Source organism: Bombina bombina, chromosome 4 (genome assembly GCF_027579735.1).
Source record: "Bombina bombina isolate aBomBom1 chromosome 4, aBomBom1.pri, whole genome shotgun sequence".
In the NCBI taxonomy this organism is placed as follows: Eukaryota; Metazoa; Chordata; class Amphibia; order Anura; family Bombinatoridae; genus Bombina; species Bombina bombina.
The window spans coordinates 227,867,502-227,892,148 of NC_069502.1; the positions used below are offsets into that span (position 1 = coordinate 227,867,502).

The 24,647-nt window shown below is 41.1% G+C and overlaps 1 protein-coding gene across 5 annotated transcripts in view; it reads left to right on the plus strand.

The window, feature by feature from the left end:
- PAK2 (p21 (RAC1) activated kinase 2) overlaps positions 1 to 24,647 on the plus strand; it is a 505,361-nt gene that overhangs the window by 386,954 nt on the left and 93,760 nt on the right. For all 5 annotated transcript variants that reach the window (XM_053709811.1, XM_053709810.1, XM_053709809.1 and 2 more), the window contains one exon: positions 1,151 to 1,250. In XM_053709811.1, coding sequence (XP_053565786.1) covers positions 1,151 to 1,250 — 100 coding nt within the window. The remainder of the gene's footprint in view (positions 1 to 1,150; positions 1,251 to 24,647) is intronic.

Below are 24,647 nucleotides of genomic sequence, written 5' to 3' on the forward strand. Positions count from 1 at the left end.
CTTACCTGATGATAAATTTCTTTCTTTTGCGATGTACCAAGTGCACGGCCTTCCCTGTCTATTTAAGACCGATGGTATTTTTTATTAAAAACTTCAGTCACCTCTGCACCTTATAGTTTCTCCTTTTTCTTCCTTGGCCTTCGGTCAAATGACTGGGGGGTGGAGTTAAGGGGGGAGCTATATAGACAGCTCTGCTGTGGGTGCTCTCTTTGCCACTTCCTGTTAGGAAGGATAATATCCCACAAGTAAGGATGAAACCGTGGACTCGGTACATCACAAAATAGAGATATTTATCAGGTAAGCATAAATTTTGTTTTTTTGTTTCTTGATTCAAATACAGCATACAATTTTAAACAACTTTCCAATTTACTTCTATTGCCTTATTTGCTTTGTTCTCTTGGTATTCTTTGTTAAAAACTATACCTATGTGGAGCTGGATTCTAAGAGAATGAAGAAAATTGATAGTAGATGTAAATTGGCAAGCTTAAAGTTTTATGCTCCATTTGAATCATGAAATGCATTTTAGCCGATCAGTGCTCACTCCTCTGTAAATTCACGTGCATAAGTTCAATGTAATCTATATGAAACATATGAGCTAACGCCCTCTAGTGGTGAAAAAATGTCAAAATGCATTTAGATTAGAGGCGGCCTTCAAGGTCTAAGATATTAGCATATGAACCTCGTAGGTTTAGCTTTCAACTAAGAATACCAAGAGAACAAAGCAAAATTGGTGATAAAGTAAATTGGAAAGTTGTTTTAAATTTTTTTTTTTACTTGACTGTCCCTTTTAAAATGCTTTAATAATTTGAGTTAAGCTCCCCCTTGTATAATGCTGATTTCCTGTAAGTTTCTTAATTTGCCTCAGTTTTATATAAAAATATATTAATTTGTGCAATGATTAGGAATAAATTGACAATATCAAAATAAACCATGATTATAGCTATTTTATAATTCAAAATAGATAGGACTTCCTTTTTCTATTCTCCTTTTAAATGCTGTTTGGAAAGAAGTAGGTTTTAAAAATGTAATTTAAGCTTTGTAAAGGATCATAAAACACAGTTCTTGTAATGTGACATTGAAGTAAATAATATTTAAGGACTTTTATTCTCTAGGTATTACCTTGAAGTAATTTCTTTCTTTGCAATTTTAGTGTTTGCAAGCTTTGGAATTCCTACATGCCAACCAGGTTATCCACAGAGACATAAAGAGTGACAATGTTCTTCTAGGCATGGATGGTTCCGTGAAGTTAAGTGAGTACTGGAATCGGTTTTTGTACAGCATAAATTATATGGTGAATTCTGAAGCTTTTTTGTCCACCTTTAAAGTGTTTCTGCAGAATTTTACCATGAAAGAGGTTGCCCAGCCTAACACCTGGGGGCTTACATTTCATTCATTAAGTACTTTCTATCTGCTGCACACTTTCCCAGATGGTGTACTTTTCTTTCTATGGTGGTGAGAGTCCACAAAATTCTTAATCTACTTCCCCTTTTTCCCATTAGTTATTTGCTTTGTCAAGGAAAGGGCATGGGCAGAGGTGTTCTGCAAATTTAAAAATATTCAAAATTCTCTTCAAAACATTTAATGAACAGTTCCTAGAAGAGAGGGTTTAGTAGAGTACAGCCGGTGTAATGTAATTCTTCTGGGGAGTTTTGGTCACAAGCAGGCCAGGTGTGCCGCACGGAAGTTCCTTAGCCCCCTCCTGTCTGGTCAGGTATTTGTACTTTTCCTACCAGGTCCTACACTGTAAGTTACAGCATAAGACATCTCACTGCATTTTGGCTGTCTTTATAATTGCAGAGCAGTGGAGTGGGATGTGATAGCAGGTACCCTGGTTTTTATTTCCCACAGAGGCCATTTACCTCTCAGGAGTGGTCTACTGGTAGCCAGACCTTACATTCGGGGGAATGCGTCATCAATCATTCGATATCTGGTTCATCATTGGGGGCTGTCCAGAGTTAGAGCTCATGGTGTTCCGTCCGAACCAGAAGTTTCCCTGATAGGGTCAAGGTCTAGGGATCCTCAGGCAGACATGTTAGTCGCCTTAGATAGTATAATACCTGTTTCTTTAAATGTTTCTGATTTCCTGAGTAGTGGCTTGGATCAGGCAGGAGCAGGTATCCACAATTCTACTAGCTTCTGCATAGCCAGGAGATCGTGGTACGCCAACCTTGTGTGGGTGTCCAGCGCTCTTCCATAGCATCTATAACAAGGACATTGTTTGCCACAAGCTGCAGTCACTCTTATCTTATCTGTTTGTGTGTAATAGATTTGGTTTTACAGCCTGCAAGCCTGTGTCCAGGACAGCTTTCCACAAGGTGGGGAAAGTTTATTTTATTGGTGTTTTTGAGAAGTTTTTTTTTCCTGGCTAAGTTCAGGACCCCACATATTGGCAATTTTTTTCAGAATGACCTGGATAAGGGTATCTCAGCTAGTATCTCAAGGGTCAGATTCTGCTTTTCTGGGTTGTTACACAGATAGCAGATTAGTTTGCCTGATATTCAGAGGCTTTTTCATGCGTTGTATCAGGTCTGTATTTAAAGGGATAGTCTAGTCAAAAATAAACTTTCATGATTCAAATAGAGCATGCAACTTTCTAATTTACTCCTATTAATTTTTCTTCGTTCTCTTGATACCTTTTATTTTAAAAAGCTGGAAAGTAAGCTTAAGAGCCAGCACATTTTTGGTTCAGCACCTGGGTAGCGCTTGCTGATTGGATGGCTACTTTCAGACACCAATCAGCAAGCGCTATCCAGGATCTGAACCAAAAATGGGCCGGCTTCTAAGCTTACATTCCAGCTTTTTAAAATAAAGATACCAAGAGAATGAATAAAAATTTAGTAAATTAGAAAGTTGCTTAAAATTGCATGCTTTATCTGAATCGTGACAGTTTAATTTTGACTATACTATCCCTCTTAAGGCTGTTTCTCTTCTTTGGCGTTTTGTGAGAGAGAGAAATTAAATCGGGTAAGAATAAATATATTTTTCTTTCATGTAATTGGCAAGAGTCCATGAGCTAGTGACGTATGGGATATACAATCCTACCAGGAGGCGCAAAGTTTCCCAAACCTCAAAATGCCTATAAATACACCCCTCACCACACCCACAATTCAGTTTTACAACTTTGCCTCCTATGGAGGTGGTGAAGTAAGTTGGTGCTAAGATTTCTACGTTGACATGCGCTTCTCAGCATTTTGAAGCCCGATTCCTCACAGAGTACAGTGAATGTCAGAGGGACGTGGAGAGTATCACCTATTGAGTGCAATGATTTTCCTAACGGGGGTCTTTTTCATAGGTTCTCTGTTATTGGTCGTAGAGATTCATCTCCTACCTCTCTTTTCAGATCGACGATATACTCTCATATACCATTACCTCTACTGATAACTGTTTCAGTACTGGTTTGACTATCTGCTATATGTGGATGGGTGTCTTTGGGTAAGTATGTTTTGATTACTTAAGTCAGCTATGGTTTTGGCACTTTATGCATTTATATAAAGTTCTAAATATATGTATTGTACTTATATTTGCCATGAGTCAAGTTCATGTCTTTTGCAGATTTCATATTTGGGGAAAATTAATATTAAGAAATATTTTTTTCTTACCTGGGTTTTAGTCTTTTTTTCAATTAACTACTTTGCGGGCTGACTTAGGCTTGCGGGTGCGCCAAATGCTACACTTTATTGCGTCATTCTTGGCGCGAGAATTTTTTGGCGCGAAAGGCACTTCCGTTGACGCAAGTTCGTCATTTCCGGCATCGTAATTGACGCAGAGGTTTCACACAGGGTTGCGTCGTTAGTGACCCGAGTGTGTCATTTCCGGACATGGTTGGCGCCAAACTTTTTTCATTATTTATTTGCCCCAATGCTGTTTGCCTCTTGCCTTTTTCTATGTCAGAGGGCTATGCTATTTGCATTTTTTCCCATTCCTGAAACTGTCATATAAGGAAATTGATAATTTTGCTTTATTTGTTGTTTTTTCTTTTACATTCTGCAAGATGTCTCAGTCTGATCCTGCCTCAGAAGTATCTGTTGGAACTTTGCTGACTGACATCGGTTCTACCAAAGCTAAGTGCATTTGTTGTAAAATTGTGGAGATTATATCTCCTAATGTCATTTGTATTAGTTGTCATTATAAACTTTTACATGCAGATAGTGTGTCCATCAGTAATAGTACATTGCCGGTTTCAGTTCCTTAAACTTCTAATGTACATGATATACCTATGAATTTTAAAGAATTTGTTACTGATTCTATTCAGAAGGCTTTGTCTGCATTTCCGCCTTCTAATAAGCGGAAGAGGTCTTTTAAAACTTCTCATAAAGTTGATGAAATTTCAAATGACCAACAACATAATGCATTATCCACCTCTGATGAGGATCTGTCTGATTCAGAAGATCCTTCCTCAGTTATTGACACTGACAAATCTACTTATTTATTTAAAATGGAGTATATGCGTTCTTTGTTAAAAGAAGTGTTAATTACGTTGGATATTGAGGAAGCTAGTCCTCTTGATATTAAAACCAGTAAACGTTTAAATTCTGTTTTTAAACCTCCTGTGGTTACTCCAGAGGTTTTTCCTATTCCTGGTGCTATTTCTGATATGATTTCTAAGGAATGGAATAAGCCGGGTACTCCTTTTAATCCTTCTGCAAGGTTTAAAAAATTGTATCCTTTACCAGCAATTTCAATAGAGTTTTGGGAAAAGATCCCCACAGTTGATGGGGCTATTTCTACTCTTGCTAAACGAACCACTATTCCTATGGAAGATAGTACTTCCTTTAAAGATCCTTTAGATAGGAAGCGTGAATCTTATCTAAGGAAAACCTATTTATGTTCAGGTCATCTTCTTAGGCCTGCAATTTCTTTGGCTGATGTTGCAGCTGCTTCAACTTTTTGGTTGGAGAATTTAGCGCAACAAGAATTGGATTCTGACTTATAGCATTGTTAGTTTACTACAACATGCTAATCATTTTATTTGTGATGCAATTTTTGAAATCAAAATTGATGTTAGATCCATGTCTTTAGCTATTTTGGCTAGAAGAGCTTTGTGGCTTAAATCTTGGAATGCTGATATGACATCTAAATCTAGATTACTATATCTTTCTTTCCAAGGTAATAATTTATTTGGTTCTCAGTTGGATTCTATTATTTCAACTGTTACTGGGGGGAAGGGAGTTTTTTTGCCTCAGGATAAAAAACCTACGGGTAAATCTAACGCTTCTAATCGTTTTCGTTCCTTTCGTCAGAATAAGGAACAAAAAACCTAATCCTTCACCCAAGGAAACTGTTTCCAATTGGAAGCCTTCCTCAAATTGGAATAAATCCAAGCCTTTTAAGAAACCAAAGTCAGCCCCTAAGTCCGCATGAAGGTGCGGCCCTCATTCCAGCTCAGCTGGTAGGCGGCAGATTAAGGTTTTTCAAAGATGTTTGGGCAAATTCTGTCCAAAATCAATGGATTCAGAGCATTGTCTCTCAGGGGTACCGAATAGGATTCAGAGTAAGACCTCCTGTAAGAAGATTTTTTTCTCTCACGCATCCCAGTAAATCCAGTAAAAGCTCAGGCTTTCCTGAAGTGTGTTTCAGACTTGGAGGTTTCAGGGGTAATCATGCCGGTTCCTTTTCAGGAACAAGGTCTGAGGTTTTATTCAAATCTATTCATTGTCCCAAAGAAAGAAAATTTATTCAGACCAGTTCTGGATCTGAAACTTTGAATCTTTATGTAAGAGTACCAACTTTCAAGAGGGTGACTATAAGGACTATTCTGCCTTTTGTTCAGCAAGAACATTATATGCCTACAATAGACTTGCAGGATGCTTACCTTCATATTCCGATTCATCCAGAACATTATCAGTTCCTGAGATTCTCTTTTCTAGACCAGTATTACCAATTTGTTGCTCTTCCATTTGGCCTAGCAACAGCTCCAATAATCTTTTCAAAGGTTCTGGGTGCCCTACTCTCTGTAATCGGAGAACAGGGTATTGCGGTATTTCCTTATTTGGACAATATCTTGGTACTAGCTCAGTCTTTACGTTCTGCAGAATCTCACACGAATCAACTAGTGTTGTTTCTTCGAAAACATGGTTGGAGGATCAATTTACCAAAAAGTTTCTTGATTCCTCAAACAAGGGTCACCTTTTTAGGTTTCCAGATAGATTCAGTGTCCATGACTCTGTCTCTAACAGACAAGAGACGTTTGAAATTGGTTGCAGCATGTCGGCACCTTCAGTCTCAGTCATTCCCTTCAGTGGCTATGTGCATGGAAGGTTTAGTCCTCATGACTGCAGCATCGGACGCGATTCCTTTTGCTCGTTTTCACATGAGACCTCTCCAGCGTTGTATGCTGAATCAATGGTGCCGGGATTATACAAAGATATCACAATTAATCCTTAAATCCCAATGTTCGACACTCTCTGACGTGGTGGTTTAATCACCAGCGTTTAGTTCAAGGGGCCTCTTTTGTTCGGCCAACCTGGACTGTGATCACAACAGATGCAAGTTTTTCAGGTTGGGGTTTGGAAATCTCGAGGCGAGATTACCATTCAATATTTTAGAACTCCGTGCAATTCTCAGAGCTATTCAGTTTTGGCCTCTGTTGAAGAGAGAACCGTTCATTTGTTTTCAGACAGACAATATTACAACAGTGGCATATGTCAATCATCAGGGTGGGACTCACAGTCCCCAAGCTATGAAAGAAGTATCTCGGATACTTGTTTAAGCGGAATCCAGCTCCTGTCTAATTTCTGCGGTTCATATCCCAGGTGTAGACAATTGGGAGGCGGATTATCTCAGCCGTCAGACTTTACATCCAGGGGAGTGTTCTCTCCATCCGGATGTGTTTTCTCAGATTGTTCAGATGTGGGGTCTTCGAGAAATAGATCTGATGGCTTCTCATCTAAATAAGAAACTTCCCAGATACCTGTCCAGGTCCAGTTATTCTCAGGCGGAAGCAGTGGATGCGCTGACACTTCCTTGGTGTTATCAACCTGCTTATATCTTCCCGCCTCTAGTTCTTCTTCCAAGAGTGATCTCCAAAATCATCATGGAACAATCATTTGTGTTGCTGGTGGCTCCAGCATGGCCCCACAGGTTTTGGTATGCGGGTCTTGTTCGGATGTCCAGTTGCCAACCTTGGCCACTTCCGTTAAGGCTGGACCTACTGTCTCAATGTCCGTTTTTCCATCAGGATCTCAAATCATTAAATTTGAAGGTATGGAAATTGAACGCTTAGTGCTAAGTCATAGAGGTTTCTCTGACTCGGTAATTAATACTATGTTACAAGCTCGTAAATCTGTCTCTAGGAAGATTTATTATGGAGTTTGGAAGACTTACATTTCATGGTGTTCTCATAAATTCTCTTGGCATTCTTTTAGAATTACTAGAATTTTACAGTTTCTTCAGGATGGTTTGCATAAAGTTTTGTCTGCAAGTACTTTGAAGGGACAAATGTCTGCTCTTTCTGTTTTATTTCACAGAAAGATTGCTACTCTTCCTGATATTCACTGTTTTGTACAGGCTTTAGTTCGTATTAAGCCTGTCATTAAATCAGTTTCTCCTCCTTGGAGTCTTAATTTGGTTTTGAGGGCGTTACAGGCTCCTCCATTTGAGCCTATGCACTCTTTGGACATTAAACTACTTTCTTGGAAAGTGTTGTTCCTTTTGGCCATCTCTTCTGCTAGAAGAGTTTCTGAGCTTTCTGCTCTTTCTTGTGAATCTCCTTTTCTGATTTTTCATCAGGATAAGGTGGTTTTGCGGACTTCATTTAAGTTCTTACCTAAGGTTGTGAATTCTAACAACATTAGTAGAGAAATTGTTGTCCCTTCCTTGTGTCCTAATCCTAAGAATTCTTTGGAAAAATCCTTACATTCTTTGGATGTGGTGAGAGCTTTGAAATATGTTGAAGCTACTAAAGATTTCAGAAAGACTTCTAGTCTATTTGTTATATTCTCTGGTTTTAGGAAAGGTCAGAAGGCTTCTGCTATTTCCTTGGCTTCTTGGTTAAAGTTTTTGATTATTCAAGCTTATTTAGGGTCGGGTCAGGCCCCGCCTCAGAGAATTACAGCTCATTCTACTAGATCAGTCTCCACTTCTTGGGCTTTTAAAAATGAAGCTTCAGTTGATCAGATTTGCAAAGCAGCAACTTGGTCCTCTTTGCATACATTTACCAAATTCTACCGTTTTGATGTATTTGCTTCTTCAGAAGCATTTTTTGGTAGAAAAGTTCTTCAGGCAGCTGTTTCAGTTTGATTCTTCTGCTGATGTTTTAAGTTTTTCTTTATGAGAATAACTTATATTTTGGGTTGTGGATTAATTTTTCAGCATATGGCTTTTTATTTTTATCCCTCCCTCTCTAGTGACTCTTGCATGGAGTTCCACATCTTGGGTATTTGATATCCCATACGTCACTAGCTCATGGACTCTTGCCAATTACATGAAAGAAAACGTAATTTATGTAAGAACTTACCTGATAAATTAATTTTTTCATATTGGCAAGAGTCCATGATGCCCACCTTTTTTTATGGTGGTTATGATCTTTTTGTATAAAGCACAATTATTTCCAGATTCCTTTGTTGATGCTTTTTACTCCTTTCTTTTTCACCCCACTACTTGGCTATTCGTTAAACTGAATTGTGGGTGTGGTGAGGGGTGTATTTATAGGCATTTTGAGGTTTGGGAAACATTGCTCCCCCTGGTAGGATTGTATATCTCATACGTCACTAGCTCATGGACTCTTGCCAATATGAAAGAAATTAATTTATCATGTAAGTTCTTACATAAATTATGTTTTGTGGCTGATTGGTTTGTGTATTTTGTAGAACTCTAGTTGGGACTGATTGGGATCTAACAAAGCTTAAATGTAGAGGCTCTTATGGTAATTTCTTTCCATTTTTTGAGAGAGTCCACAACTGGATTCTTTACACTTGGGATTTACATCACCTGGCCACCAGGAGGAGGCAAAGAACCCCCACAGTTTTAGTATCTCTCCCACTTCCCTCTCTCTCCCAGTATTTCTTTGCCTCGTCAAGGAAATAGGCCTGGATAGAGGTGCTCTTCATTGAAGAAGTCTCCCCCCCACTCAATGGATAGTTCCTAGAAGAGGGTGATTAGAAGGATACTGCTTAGGGGGTGTAATGTTTATGGTAGAGGTCATTCCTCTAGGTTATCCATGGAAGTTGCTGGGTAGTTCCTCTTCCTCATGGCCAGATTATTATGTACCTTATGTTTCTTTCATAGGTGGCAAGAGTCTACGAGCTAGTTACTGATGGGATATACATTCATACCAGGAAGGGGCAAAATTTCCCAAAGCTCAAATGCCTATAAATACACCTCCCACCTCATTCATACCTCAGGTTTAACAACTTTGCCTCCTTAGAAGGTGGTGACGCATGATGTGCTTGATTTCTTCAGTGAAAGGCGATTCTAAGCATATTGAAGCCCAGTTCCTTTCTGAGTGATTTGAAGGGAGTATTGCCTGTTGATACCATGTTTTCGCCTATTGGAAAGCTTTTCATAAGGCTCTCTGTAAATCGGTCGCAGGGATTCATCTGCTGCCTCCCTTTATAGATCGACAATATACTCTTGTACCATTACCTCTGCTGATATGTTTCAGTACTGGTTAGGCTGTCTGCTATATGTGGATTGGGTGTCTTACACGATAAGTAAGTATATACTTTTATTATATAAGACACTCTCAACTATGGATTGGGCACTTTTTAAGTAAAGTTGTTATATATTGTTTGTATACATGCCTTGAGTCAGAAATTCAGTGCTCTTTTTTTAGCTACTTTAATTAGTGGCTAAATGTTTGTCAAGGTTGGTAGTCTGTGAAACATACAGGCTGTTGTTTTTTTGGAGCTAGTAATTTATTTATAAATTAGGATGCTACGTATTATATAGGTCTCATGGAATGTTGGTAATAACATTTTATGCAGTATAATAGAAGTATCCATTTAGGCACATTTCTTTTTTTGTTTATACAAACTAAATTCTTACCTGCCTTTTAGAGTGATAGGTGTATTAGAAATTCACGCGCATGTGATGACGCTATTTATGTCATGCGTGATGTGTCATCATTTTGCACAGTTTTTTTGGCGTCATAATTCCCCACCAAAATTTTTTCAATAAATTTGCCCTTATAAGCTCCGCCCCAGCTCATTCAATGCTATCCGAAAACGCTTAGAGAGCTTTCATGCAGCATTTTTTTATGAATCAATTTTCTTTTCTTTTTTTTAAATATTCGCTCTAATTCCCATTCTCTCAAGCCTGTTATATAGATATATAGGAACATGGATATAAATTTGCAGAATTAATATATTTTTTTCAAATTTAGTTTTTTTGCAATTATGTCTCAAACTGAACCTGCCTCTGATGTTACCATATGATTTGAGCTGCCTGAACACGTATCTACCAAAGCTAAGTATGTTTGTTGTAAAAAAGCTGATCAAATAAACGTAAAAGGGTTTTGCAACTATTACTAAACCTAATGAATTAAGTTCTGACCTTCAGCATACTGATTCAGAGTACCCTACGTCAGAGACGGATATGGACAAATCATCTTTTTTATTTAAGATAGAATATATTCGCTCTCTCTTAAAGGAAGTTTTGTTTACTTTGGGTATTGGGGAGTCTAAACCTCCTGATAAAGCTAGTAATCGTCTAAATTCTGTATTTAAGACTACTGTTATTACTCCTAAAGTATTTCCTATTCCAGGCGCTATCTCTGTGATTGCTAAAGAATGGTATAAGCCTTGTACCTCTTTTAACCCTTCTAGGTTTAAGAAATTGTATTTTTTACATGTGACCAATTTTGAACTTTGGGAAACAGTTCCTAAAGTTAATGGGGCAATTTCCACTCTTGCCAAACGTTATTCCTGTGGAAGGCAGTACTTTTTTTTTTATAAGGATCCTTTACATAGGAAGCTTGAATCTTATCTAAGAAGGGCATATTTACATACTGGCTATATTCTTAGACCTGGTATAGCTATGGCTGATGTTGCTGCTGCTTCTACTTTTTGGTTGGACAGTTTAGCACAGCAGTTGTCTTCAGATTCTGAATGATCTAACATTGTTTTACTTCAACATGCACATTATTTTATGTGTGATGCTATATTTGATGTTATCAAGATCAATATCAAATTCATGTCTTTAGCCAATCTAACTAGAAGAGCTTTATGTCTTAAATCTTGGAATGCTGACATGTTGTCTAAAACTAGATTATTATCTCTCCAAGGTAAAAATCATTTTGGTTCACAATTGGATTCTATTATCTCCACTGTTACTTGGGGGCAGAAAAACTCCTTTACCCCAAGATAAGAAATCTAAGGGTAAATTTAAAGCTCCCAATCGTTTTTGTTCCTTTCGTGTAATTGGAGACCATCCTCAAATTGGATTAAATCTAAGCCTTATAAGAAACCAATTCCTGACCCTAAACCTTACATGAAGTTGCGGCCCTCAAGCCGATTCTTCTGGTGGGGGCAGACTAAATTTATTTAAAAGAGTTTGGATAGACTCTGTCCGAAATCAGTGAGCTCAGAATATAATTTCTCAGGGGTATTGAATAGGATTCAGAATAAACCTCCCTTGAGAAGATTTTTTTACCCATGTACCAAAAAACCAGTAAAAGCTCAAGTCTTTCTGAAATGTGTTTTAGGTCTAGAACTTTCAGGGGTAATTGTCCCAGTTCCACAGCAGGAACAAGGATTGGGTTTTTATTCATATCTATTCATTGTACCAAAGAAGGAAATTTCTTTCAGATTAATTGTGGATCCGAAAACTTTAATAATGGTTTTGTAAGAGTCCCAACTTTCAAGATGGTGACTATAAGGACTTTTCTGCCTTTTGTTCAGCAAGGTCACTTCATTTCTCCAACATTGGTGTGTCCGGTCCACGGCGTCATCCTTACTTGTGGGAATATCTCTTCCCCAACAGGAAATGGCAGAGTCCCAGCAAAGCTGGCCATATAGTCCCTCCTAGGCTCCGCCCACCCCAGTCATTCTCTTTGCCGTTGCACAGGCAACATCTCCACGGAGATGGTTAAGAGTTTTTTGGTGTTTAAATGTAGTTTTTTATTCTTCTATCAAGTGTTTGTTATTTTAAAATAGTGCTGGTATGTACTATTTACTCTGAAACAGAAAAGGATGAAGATTTCTGTTTGTGAGAGGAAGATGATTTTAGCAGACAGTAACTAAAATCGATTGCTGTTTCCACATAGGACTGTTGAGATGAAGTAACTTCAGTTGGGGGAAACAGTTAGCAGACTTTTCTGCTTAAGGTATGACTAGCCATATTTCTAACAAGACCATGTAATGCTGGAAGGCTGTCATTTCCCCTCATGGGGACCGGTAAGCCATTTTCTTAGTCAAACAAACAGAATAAAGGGCTTAATATGGGCTATAAAACTGGTAGACACTTTTATGGGCTAAATCGATTGCTTTATTTGGGCATTTTATTCATGTTTATGCTGATAATTCACATTTCTCCAACATAGGTGTGTCCGGTCCACGGCGTCATCCTTACTTGTGGGATATTCTCTTCCCCAACAGGAAATGGCAAAGAGCCCAGCAAAGCTGGTCACATGATCCCTCCTAGGCTCCGCCTACCCCAGTCATTCTCTTTGCCGTTGTACAGGCAACATCTCCACGGAGATGGCTTAGAGTTTTTTAGTGTTTAACTGTAGTTTTTATTATTCAATCAAGAGTTTGTTATTTTAAAATAGTGCTGGTATGTACTATTTACTCAGAAACAGAAAAGAGATGAAGATTTCTGTTTGTATGAGGAAAATGATTATAGCAACCGTTACTAAAATCCATGGCTGTTCCACACAGGACTGTTGAGAGGAATTAACTTCAGTTGGGGGAACAGTGAGCAGTCTCTTGCTGCTTGAGGTATGACACATTCTAACAAGACGATGTAATGCTGGAAGCTGTCATTTTCCCTATGGGATCCGGTAAGCCATGTTTATTAAGATAGTAAATAAGGGCTTCACAAGGGCTTATTAAGACTGTAGACTTTTTCTGGGCTAAATCGATTCATTATTAACACATATTTAGCCTTGAGGAATCATTTAATCTGGGTATTTTGATAAGTTTATATCGGCAGGCACTGTTTTAGACACCTTATTCTTTAGGGGCTTTCCCAAATCATAGGCAGAGCCTCATTTTCGCGCCGGTGTTGCGCACTTGTTTTTGAGAGGCATGACATGCAGTCGCATGTGTGAGGAGCTCTGATACATAGAAAAGACTTTCTGAAGGCGTCATTTGGTATCGTATTCCCCTTTGGGCTTGGTTGGGTCTCAGCAAAGCAGATACCAGGGACTGTAAAGGGGTTAAAGTTAAAAACGGCTCCGGTTCCGTTATTTTAAGGGTTAAAGCTTCCAAATTTGGTGTGCAATACTTTTAAGGCTTTAAGACACTGTGGTGAAATTTTGGTGAATTTTGAACAATTCCTTCATATTTTTTCGCAATTGCAGTAATAAAGTGTGTTCAGTTTAAAATTTAAAGTGACAGTAACGGTTTTATTTTAAAACGTTTTTTGTACTTTATTATCAAGTTTATGCCTGTTTAACATGTCTGAACTACCAGATAGACTGTGTTCTGAATGTGGGGAAGCCAGAGTTCCTTCTCATTTAAATAAATGTGATTTATGTGACAATGACAATGATGCCCAAGATGATTCCTCAAGCGAGGGGAGTAAGCATGGTACTGCATCATTCCCTCCTTCGTCTACACGAGTCTTGCCCACTCAGGAGGCCCCTAGTACATCTAGCGCGCCAATACTCCTTACTATGCAACAATTAACGGCTGTAATGGATAATTCTGTCAAAAACATTTTAGCCAAAATGCACACTTATCAGCGTAAGCGCGACTGCTCTGTTTTAGATACTGAAGAGCATGACGACGCTGATAATAATGGTTCTGAAGGGCCCCTAAACCAGTCTGATGGGGCCAGGGAGGTTTTGTCTGAGGGAGAAATTACTGATTCAGGGAACATTTCTCAACAAGCTGAACCTGATGTGATTACGTTTAAATTTAAGTTGGAACATCTCCGCGCTCTGCTTAAGGAGGTATTATCCACTCTGGATGATTGTGACAATTTGGTCATCCCAGAGAAACTATGTAAAATGGACAAGTTCCTAGAGGTCCCGGGGCTCCCAGAAGCTTTTCCTATACCCAAGCGGGTGGCGGACATTGTAAATAAAGAATGGGAAAGGCCCGGTATTCCTTTCGTCCCTCCCCCCATATTTAAAAAATTGTTTCCTATGGTCGACCCCAGAAAGGACTTATGGCAGACAGTCCCCAAGGTCGAGGGAGCGGTTTCCACTTTAAACAAACGCACCACTATACCCATAGAAGATAGTTGTGCTTTCAAAGATCCTATGGATAAAAAATTAGAAGGTTTACTTAAAAAGATGTTTGTTCAGCAGGGTTACCTTCTACAACCAATTTCATGCATTGTCCCTGTCGCTACAGCCGCGTGTTTCTGGTTCGATGAGCTGATAAAGGCGGTCGATAGTGATTCTCCTCCTTATGAGGAGATTATGGACAGAATCAATGCTCTCAAATTGGCTAATTCTTTCACCCTAGACGCCACTTTGCAATTGGCTAGGTTAGCGGCTAAGAATTCTGGGTTTGCTATTGTGGCGCGCAGAGCGCTTTGGTTGAAATCTTGGTCAGCTGATGCGTCTTCCAAGAACAAGCTACTTAACATTCCTTTCAAGGGGAAAACGCTGTTTGGCCCTGACTTGAAAGAGATTATCTCTGATATCACTGGGGGTAAGGGCCACGCCCTTCCTCAGGATCGGCCTTTCAAGGCCAAAAATAAACCTAATTTTCGTCCCTTTCGTAGAAACGGACCAGCCCAAAGTGCTACGTCCTCTAAGCAAGAGGGTAATACTTCTCAAGCCAAGCCAGCTTGGAGACCAATGCAAGGCTGGAACAAGGGAAAGCAGGCCAAGAAACCTGCCACTGCTACCAAGACAGCATGAAATGTTGGCCCCCGATCCGGGACCGGATCTGGTGGGGGGCAGACTCTCTCTCTTCGCTCAGGCTTGGGCAAGAGATGTTCTGGATCCTTGGGCGCTAGAAATAGTCTCCCAAGGTTATCTTCTGGAATTCAAGGGGCTTCCCCCAAGGGGGAGGCTCCACAGGTCTCAGTTGTCAGACCACATAAAAAGACAGGCATTCTTACATTGTGTAGAAGACCTGTTAAAAATGGGAGTGATTCATCCTGTTCCATTAGGAGAACAAGGGATGGGGTTCTACTCCAATCTGTTCATAGTTCCCAAAAAAGAGGGAACGTTCAGACCAATCTTAGATCTCAAGATCTTAAACAAGTTTCTCAAGGTTCCATCGTTCAAGATGGAAACCATTCGAACAATTCTTCCTTCCATCCAGGAAGGTCAATTCATGACCACGGTGGATTTAAAGGATGCGTATCTACATATTCCTATCCACAAGGAACATCATCGGTTCCTAAGGTTCGCATTCCTGGACAAGCATTACCAGTTCGTGGCGCTTCCTTTCGGATTAGCCACTGCTCCAAGGATTTTCACAAAGGTACTAGGGTCCCTTCTAGCTGTGCTAAGACCAAGGGGCATTGCTGTAGTACCTTACTTGGACGACATTCTGATTCAAGCGTCGTCCCTTCCTCAAGCAAAGGCTCACACGGACATTGTCCTGGCCTTTCTCAGATCTCACGGATGGAAAGTGAACGTGGAAAAGAGTTCTCTATCTCCGTCAACAAGGGTTCCCTTCTTGGGAACAATAATAGACTCCTTAGAAATGAGGATTTTTCTGACAGAGGCCAGAAAAACAAAACTTCTAGACTCTTGTCGGATACTTCATTCCGTTCCTCTTCCTTCCATAGCGCAGTGTATGGAAGTGATAGGTTTGATGGTAGCCGCAATGGACATAGTTCCTTTTGCGCGCATTCATCTAAGACCATTACAACTGTGCATGCTCAGTCAGTGGAATGGGGACTATACAGACTTGTCTCCGAAGATACAAGTAAATCAGAGGACCAGAGACTCACTCCGTTGGTGGCTGTCCCTGGACAACCTGTCACAAGGGATGACCTTCCGCAGACCAGAGTGGGTCATTGTCACGACCGACGCCAGTCTGATGGGCTGGGGCGCGGTCTGGGGATCCCTGAAAGCTCAGGGTCTTTGGTCTCGGGAAGAATCTCTTCTACCGATAAATATTCTGGAACTGAGAGCGATATTCAATGCTCTCAAGGCTTGGCCTCAGCTAGCGAGGGCCAAGTTCATACGGTTTCAATCAGACAACATGACAACTGTTGCGTACATCAACCATCAGGGGGGAACAAGGAGTTCCCTAGCGATGGAAGAAGTGACCAAAATCATTCTATGGGCGGAGTCTCACTCCTGCCACCTGTCTGCTACCCACATCCCAGGAGTGGAAAATTGGGAAGCGGATTTTCTGAGTCGTCAGACATTGCATCCGGGGGAGTGGGAACTCCATCCGGAAATCTTTGCCCAAGTCACTCAACTGTGGGGCATTCCAGACATGGATCTGATGGCCTCTCGTCAGAACTTCAAAGTTCCTTGCTACGGGTCCAGATCCAGGGATCCCAAGGCGGCTCTAGTGGATGCACTAGTAGCACCTTGGACCTTCAAACTAGCTTATGTGTTCCCGCCGTTTCCTCTCATCCCCAGGCTGGTAGCCAGGATCAATCAGGAGAGGGCGTCGGTGATCTTGATAGCTCCTGCGTGGCCACGCAGGACTTGGTATGCAGATCTGGTGAATATGTCATCGGCTCCACCATGGAAGCTACCTTTGAGACGAGACCTTCTTGTTCAGGGTCCGTTCGAACATCCGAATCTGGTCTCACTCCAGCTGACTGCTTGGAGATTGAACGCTTGATCTTATCGAAGCGAGGGTTCTCAGATTCTGTTATCGATACTCTTGTTCAGGCCAGAAAGCCTGTAACTAGAAAGATTTACCACAAAATTTGGAAAAAATATATCTGTTGGTGTGAATCTAAAGGATTCCCTTGGGACAAGGTTAAGATTCCTAAGATTCTATCCTTCCTTCAAGAAGGATTGGAAAAAGGATTATCTGCAAGTTCCCTGAAGGGACAGATTTCTGCCTTGTCTGTGTTACTTCACAAAAAGCTGGCAGCTGTGCCAGATGTTCAAGCCTTTGTTCAGGCTCTGGTCAGAATCAAGCCTGTTTACAAACCTTTGACTCCTCCTTGGAGTCTCAACTTAGTTCTTTCAGTTCTTCAGGGGGTTCCGTTTGAACCCTTACATTCCGTTGATATTAAGTTATTATCTTGGAAAGTTTTGTTTTTGGTTGCAATTTCTTCTGCTAAAAGAGTTTCAGAATTATCTGCTCTGCAGTGTTCTCCTCCTTATCTGGTGTTCCATGCAGATAAGGTGGTTTTACGTACTAAACCTGGTTTTCTTCCAAAAGTTGTTTCTAACAAAAACATTAACCAGGAGATTATCGTACCTTCTCTGTGTCCGAAACCAGTTTCGAAGAAGGAACGTTTGTTGCACAATTTGGATGTTGTTCGCGCTCTGAAATTCTATTTAGATGCTACAAAGGATTTTAGACAAACATCTTCCTTGTTTGTTGTTTATTCCGGTAAAAGGAGAGGTCAAAAAGCAACTTCTACCTCTCTCTCTTTTTGGATTAAAAGCATCATCAGATTGGCTTACGAGACTGCCGGACGGCAGCCTCCCGAAAGAATCACAGCTCATTCCACTAGGGCTGTGGCTTCCACATGGGCCTTCAAGAACGAGGCTTCTGTTGATCAGATATGTAGGGCAGCGACTTGGTCTTCACTGCACACTTTTACCAAATTTTACAAGTTTGATACTTTTGCTTCTTCTGAGGCTATTTTTGGGAGAAAGGTTTTGCAAGCCGTGGTGCCTTCCATTTAGGTGACCTGATTTGCTCCCTCCCTTCATCCGTGTCCTAAAGCTTTGGTATTGGTTCCCACAAGTAAGGATGACGCCGTGGACCGGACACACCTATGTTGGAGAAAACAGAATTTATGTTTACCTGATAAATTACTTTCTCCAACGGTGTGTCCGGTCCACAGCCCGCCCTGGTTTTTTAATCAGGTCTGATAATTTATTTTCTTTAACTACAGTCACCACGGTATCATATGGTTTCTCCTATGCAAATATTCCTCCTTAACGTCGGTCGAATGACTGGGGTAGGCGGAGCCTAGGAGGGATCATGTGACCAGCTTTGCTGGGCTCTTTGCCATTTCCTGTTGGGGAAGAGAATATCCCACAAGTAAGGATGACGCCGTGGACCGGACACACCGTTGGAGAAAGTAATTTATCAGGTAAACATAAATTCTGTTTTATAAACTTGGGGAACGTTTATTAAACGGCAGGCACTATGTTAGACACCTTTTCCATTCAGGGGGCCTTCCTAGTTGTAGGCTGAGCCTCATTTTCGCGCCATTACTGCGCAGTTGTTTTTTGAGAGCAGGACATGCAGATGCATGTGTGAGGATCTGAAAGTTGCTGGAAAAGTTTCTAGAAGGCGTCACTTGGTATCGTATTCCCCTCTGGGCTTGGTTAGGTCTCAGCAAAGGCTATAGCTGGGACTGTATAGGGGTTAAATTTGTAAACGGCTCCGGTTCCGTTATTTTAAGGGTTAAAGCTCTGAAATTTGGTGTGCAATACTCTTAATGCTTTAAGACACTGTGGTGAAATTTTGGTAATTTTTGAACAATTCCTTCATACTTTTTCACATATTCAGTAATAAAGTGTTTTCTGTTTAAAATTTAAAGAGACAGTAACGGTTTTGTTTTAAAACGTTTTTTGGGCTTTATTGACAAGTTTAAGCCTGTTTAACATGTCTGTGCCTTCGGATAAGCTATGTTCTATATGTATGAAAGCCAATGTGTCTCCCCATTTAAATTTGTGTGATAATTGTGCCATAGCGTCCAAACAAAGTAAGGACAGTACTGCCACAGATAATGAAATTGCCCAAGATGATTCCTCAGATGAGGGGAGTAAACATGATACTACATCATCTCCTTCTGTGTCTACACCAGTTTTGCCCACGCAGGAGGCCCCTAGTACATCTAGCGCGCCAATGCTTATTACCATGCAACAATTAACGGCTGTAATGGATAACTCCATAGCAAATATTTTATCCAAAATGCCTACATATCAGAGAAAGCGCGATTGCTCCATTTTAAACACTGAAGAGCAGGAGGGCGCTGATGATAATTGTTCTGTCATACCCTCACACCAATCTGAAGTGGCCATGAGGGAAGTTTTGTCAGATGGGGAAATTTCAGATTCAGGAAAAATTTCTCAACAAGCTGAACCTGATGTTGTGACATTTAAATTTAAATTAGAACATCTCCGCGCACTGCTTAAGGAGGTGTTATCTACTCTGGATGATTGTGACAACTTGGTCATTCCAGAGAAATTATGCAAGATGGACAAGTTCCTAGAGGTTCCGGTGCACCCCGACGCTTTTCCTATACCCAAGCGGGTGGCGGACATAGTGAATAAGGAGTGGGAAAAGCCCGGCATACCTTTCCCCCCCCCCCCCCCTATATTTAAGAAATTATTTCCTATGGTCGACCCCAGAAAGGACTTATGGCAGACAGTCCCTAAGGTCGAGGGGGCAGTTTCTACTCTAAACAAACGCACTACTATTCCTATCGAGGATAGTTGTGCTTTCAAAGATCCTATGGATAAAAAATTGGAGGTTTTGCTTAAAAAGATTTTTGTACAGCAAGGTTACCTTCTACAACCCATTTCGTGCATTGTTCCTGTCGCTACAGCAGCGTGGTTCTGGTTCGAGGAACTAGAAAAGTCGCTCAGTAGAGAGACTCCATATGAGGAGGTTATGGACAGAGTTCACGCACTTAAGTTGGCTAACTCTTTTATTTTAGATGCCGCTTTGCAATTAGCTAGATTAGCGGCGAAAAATTCAGGGTTTGCAATCGTGGCGCGCAGAGCGCTTTGGCTAAAGTCTTGGTCAGCGGATGTGTCATCCAAGACAAAATTGCTTAACATCCCTTTCAAAGGTAAAACTCTATTTGGACCAGAATTGAAAGAGATTATTTCAGACATCACTGGGGGAAAGGGCCACGCCCTTCCACAAGATAGGCCTTTCAAGGCCAAGAATAAGTTTAATTTTTGTTCCTTTTTCCATTTCAGGAACGGACCGGCCTCTAATTCTGCATCCTCTAAGCAAGAGGGTAATGCCTCACAACCCAAACCAGCCTGGAAACCGATGCAAGGCTGGAACAAGGGTAAGCAGGCCAAGAAGCCTGCTGCTGCTAACAAAACGGCATGAAGGAGTAGCCCCCGATCCGGGACCGGATCTAGTAGGGGGCAGACTCTCTCTCTTTGCTCAGGCTTGGGCAAGAGATGTTCAGGATCCCTGGGCGCTAGAAATAGTTTCTCAGGGTTATCTCCTGGAATTCAGGGAACTACCCCCAAGGGGAAGGTTCCACATGTCTCACTTATCCTCAAACCAAATAAAGAGACAGGCGTTCTTACATTGTGTAGAAGACCTGTTAAAGATGGGAGTGATACACCCAGTTCCAATAAAGGAACAAGGAATGGGATTTTATTCCAATCTGTTCGTAGTTCCCAAAAAAGAGGGAACTTTCAGACCAATTTTGGATTTGAAGATCCTAAACAAATTTCTCAGGGTACCATCGTTCAAGATGGAAACCATTCGACCGATTCTACCCACTATCCAGGAAGGTCAATTTATGACTACTGTGGATCTAAAGGATGCGTACCTACATATTCCTATCCACAAAGAACATCATCAGTTCCTAAGGTTCGCCTTTCTGGACAAACATTACCAGTTTGTGGCCCTCCCATTCGGGTTAGCCACTGCTCCAAGGATTTTCACAAAGGTACTAGGGTCCCCTCTAGCGGTTCTAAAACCGAGGGGCATTGCAGTAGTACCTTACTTGGACGACATTCTAATACAAGCGTCGTCCCTGTCAAAAGCAAAGGCTCATACAGACATCGTTCTGGCCTTTCTCAGATCACACGGATGGAAGGTGAACATAGAAAAAAGTTCTCTGTCTCCGTCAACAAGAGTTCCCTTCTTGGGAACAATAATAGATTCCTTAGAAATGAGGATTTTTCTGACAGAGGTCAGAAAGTCAAAACTTCTAAGCACTTGTCAAGTTCTTCATTCTGTTCCACGTCCTTCCATAGCGCAGTGCATGGAAGTAGTAGGGTTGATGGTTGCAGCAATGGAGATAGTTCCTTTTGCACGAATTCATCTAAGACCATTACAACTGTGCATGCTCAAACAGTGGAATGGGGACTATACAGACTTGTCTCCAATGATTCAAGTAGATCAGAAGACCAGAGATTCACTCCGTTGGTGGCTGACCCTGGACCATCTATCCCAGGGAATGAGCTTCCGCAGACCAGAGTGGGTCATTGTCATGACCGACGCCAGTCTAGTGGGCTGGGGCGCGGTCTGGGAATCCCTGAAAGCTCAGGGACTGTGGTCTCGGGAAGAGTCTCTTCTCCCGATAAACATTCTGGAACTAAGAGCGATCTTCAATGCTCTCAGGGCTTGGCCTCAGTTAGCAAAGGCCAGATTCATAAGATTCCAATCAGACAACATGACGACCATTGCGTATATCAATCATCAGGGGGGAACAAGGAGTTCCCTGGCGATGAAAGAAGTGACCAAAATAATTCAATGGGCGGAGGATCACTCCTGCCATCTGTCTGCGATCCACATCCCAGGTGTGGAAAACTGGGAAGCGGATTATCTGAGTCGTCAGACATTCCATCCGGGGGAGTGGGAACTCCACCCGGAGATCTTTGCCCAAGTAACTCAATTATGGGGCATTCCAGACATGGATCAGATGGCGTCTCGTCAGAACTTCAAGGTTCCTTGCTACGGGTCCAGATCCAGGGATCCCAAGGCGACTCTAGTAGATGCACTAGTAGCACCTTGGACCTTCAACCTAGCTTATGTATTTCCACCGTTTCCTCTCAGATCCTGGCTACCAGCCTGGGAATATCAGGAGAGGGCCTCTGTGATCTTGATAGCTCCTGCGTGGCCACGCAGGACTTGGTATGCAGACCTGGTGAATATGTCATCGGTTCCACCATGGAAGCTACCTTTGAGACAGGACCTTCTTGTTCAGGGTCCATTCGAACATCCAAATCTGGTCTCCCTCCAGCTGACGGCTTGGAGATTGAACGCTTGATTCTATCGAAGCGTGGGTTTTCAGATTCTCTGATAGATACTCTGGTTCAGGCCAGAAAACCGGTAACTAGAAAGATTTACCATAAAATATGGAAAAGATATCTGTTGGTGTGAATCCAAAGGATTCCCATGGAATAAGATAAAAATTCCTAAGATTCTCTCCTTTCTACAAGAAGGTTTGGAGAAAGGATTATCTGCAAGTTCTCTAAAGGGACAGATCTCTGCTTTATCTGTCTTACTACACAAAAGACTGGCAGCTGTGCCAGATGTTCAAGCATTTGTTCAGGCTCTGGTTAGGATCAAGCCTGTTTACAGACCTTTGACTCCTCCCTGGAGTCTAAATCTAGTTCTTTCAGTTCTTCAAGGGGTTCCGTTTGAACCTTTACATTCCATAGATATTAAGTTACTATCTTGGAAAGTTTTGTTTTTGGTTGCTATTTCTTCTGCTAGAAGAGTTTCAGAGTTATCTGCTCTGCAGTGTTCTCCGCCCTATCTGGTGTTCCATGCAGATAAGGTGGTTTTGCGTACTAAGCCTGGTTTTCTTCCAAAGGTTGTTTCTAACAAAAATATTAACCAGGAGATAGTTGTACCTTCTTTATGTCCGAATCCAGTTTCAAAGAAGGAACGTTTGTTACACAATTTGGACGTAGTCCGTGCTCTAAAATTCTTTTTAGAGGCTACAAAAGATTTCAGACAAACATCTTCTTTGTTTGTTGTCTATTCTGGTAAAAGGAGAGGTCAAAAAGCGACTTCTACCTCTCTTTCCTTTTGGCTTAAAAGCATCATCCGATTGGCTTATGAGACTGCCGGACGGCAGCCTCCTGAAAGAATCACAGCTCACTCCACTAGGGCTGTGGCTTCCACATGGGCCTTCAAGAACGAGGCTTCTGTTGACCAGATATGTAAGGCAGCGACTTGGTCTTCACTGCACACTTTTGCCAAATTTTACAAATTTGATACTTTTGCTTCTTCGGAGGCTATTTTTGGGAGAAAGGTTTTGCAAGCCGTGGTGCCTTCCGTTTAGGTAACCTGATTTGCTCCCTCCCTTCATCCGTGTCCTAAAGCTTTGGTATTGGTTCCCACAAGTAAGGATGACGCCGTGGACCGGACACACCAATGTTGGAGAAAACAGAATTTATGCTTACCTGATAAATTACTTTCTCCAACGGTGTGTCCGGTCCACGGCCCGCCCTGGTTTTTTAATCAGGTCTGATGAATTATTTTCTCTAACTACAGTCACCATGGTACCATATGGTTTCTCCTATATATTTCCTCCTGTCCGTCGGTCGAATGACTGGGGTGGGCGGAGCCTAGGAGGGACTATATGGCCAGCTTTGCTGGGACTCTCTGCCATTTCCTGTTGGGGAAGAGATATTCCCACAAGTAAGGATGACGCTGTGGACCGGACACACCGTTGGAGAAAGTAATTTATCAGGTAAGCATAAATTCTGTTCTCCACAATAGACTTACAGGACACTTACCTTCACATTCCAATTCATCCAGATCACTATCAATTTCTGAGATTCTCTTTTCTAAACAAGCATTACCAATTTGTCGCTCTTCCGTTTGGCCTTGCAACAGCACCAAGAATATTCTCAAAAGTTCTAGGTGCCCTTTTATCTGTAATCAGAGAGCAGAGTATTGCAGTGTTTCCTTATTTGGACGATATCTTGGTACTAGCTCAATCTTTTCATTTAGCAGAATCTCACACAAAACAACTTCTGTTGTTTCTTCATAGACCTGGTTGGAGGATCAATTTACAAAAGAGTTTCTGGATTCCTCAGACTAAGGTCACCTTTTTAGGTTTCCAGATAGATTTAGTGTCCATGACTCTATACCTAACAGAAAAGAGACGTTTGAGATTTGTTTCAGCTTGTCTAAACCTTCAGTCTCTATCATTCCCTTCATTGGCTATGTGCATGGAAGTTTTAGGTCTCATGATTGCAGCATCGAACACTATCCCTTTTGCTTATTTCATTCTACAGCTTTTCATGTTGCACCAATGGTACAGGGATTATACTCAGATATCACAACTGATATACTTAAAGGGACAGTCTAGTCCAAAATAAACTCATGATTCAGATAGGGCAATTTTAAATAATTTTCCAATTTACTTTTATCACCAATTTTGCCATGTTTTCTTGGTACTCTTAGTTGAATGCTTAATCTAGGAGGTTCATATGCTAATTTCACGTGCTCATGCATGTGAAGTTATCTGGGAAACAACACTGATTGGCTAAACTGCAAGTCTGTCAAAAGAACTGAAATAAAGGGGCAGTTTGCAGAGGCTTAGATACAAGATAATCACAGAGGTAAAAAGTATATAAATATAACTGTTGGTTATGCAAAACTTGGGAATGGGTAATAAAGGGATTATTTATCTTTTAAAACAATCAAAATTCTGGTGTAGACTGTCCCTTTAAATCCCAACACTCAACTCTCTCTGACTTGGTGGTT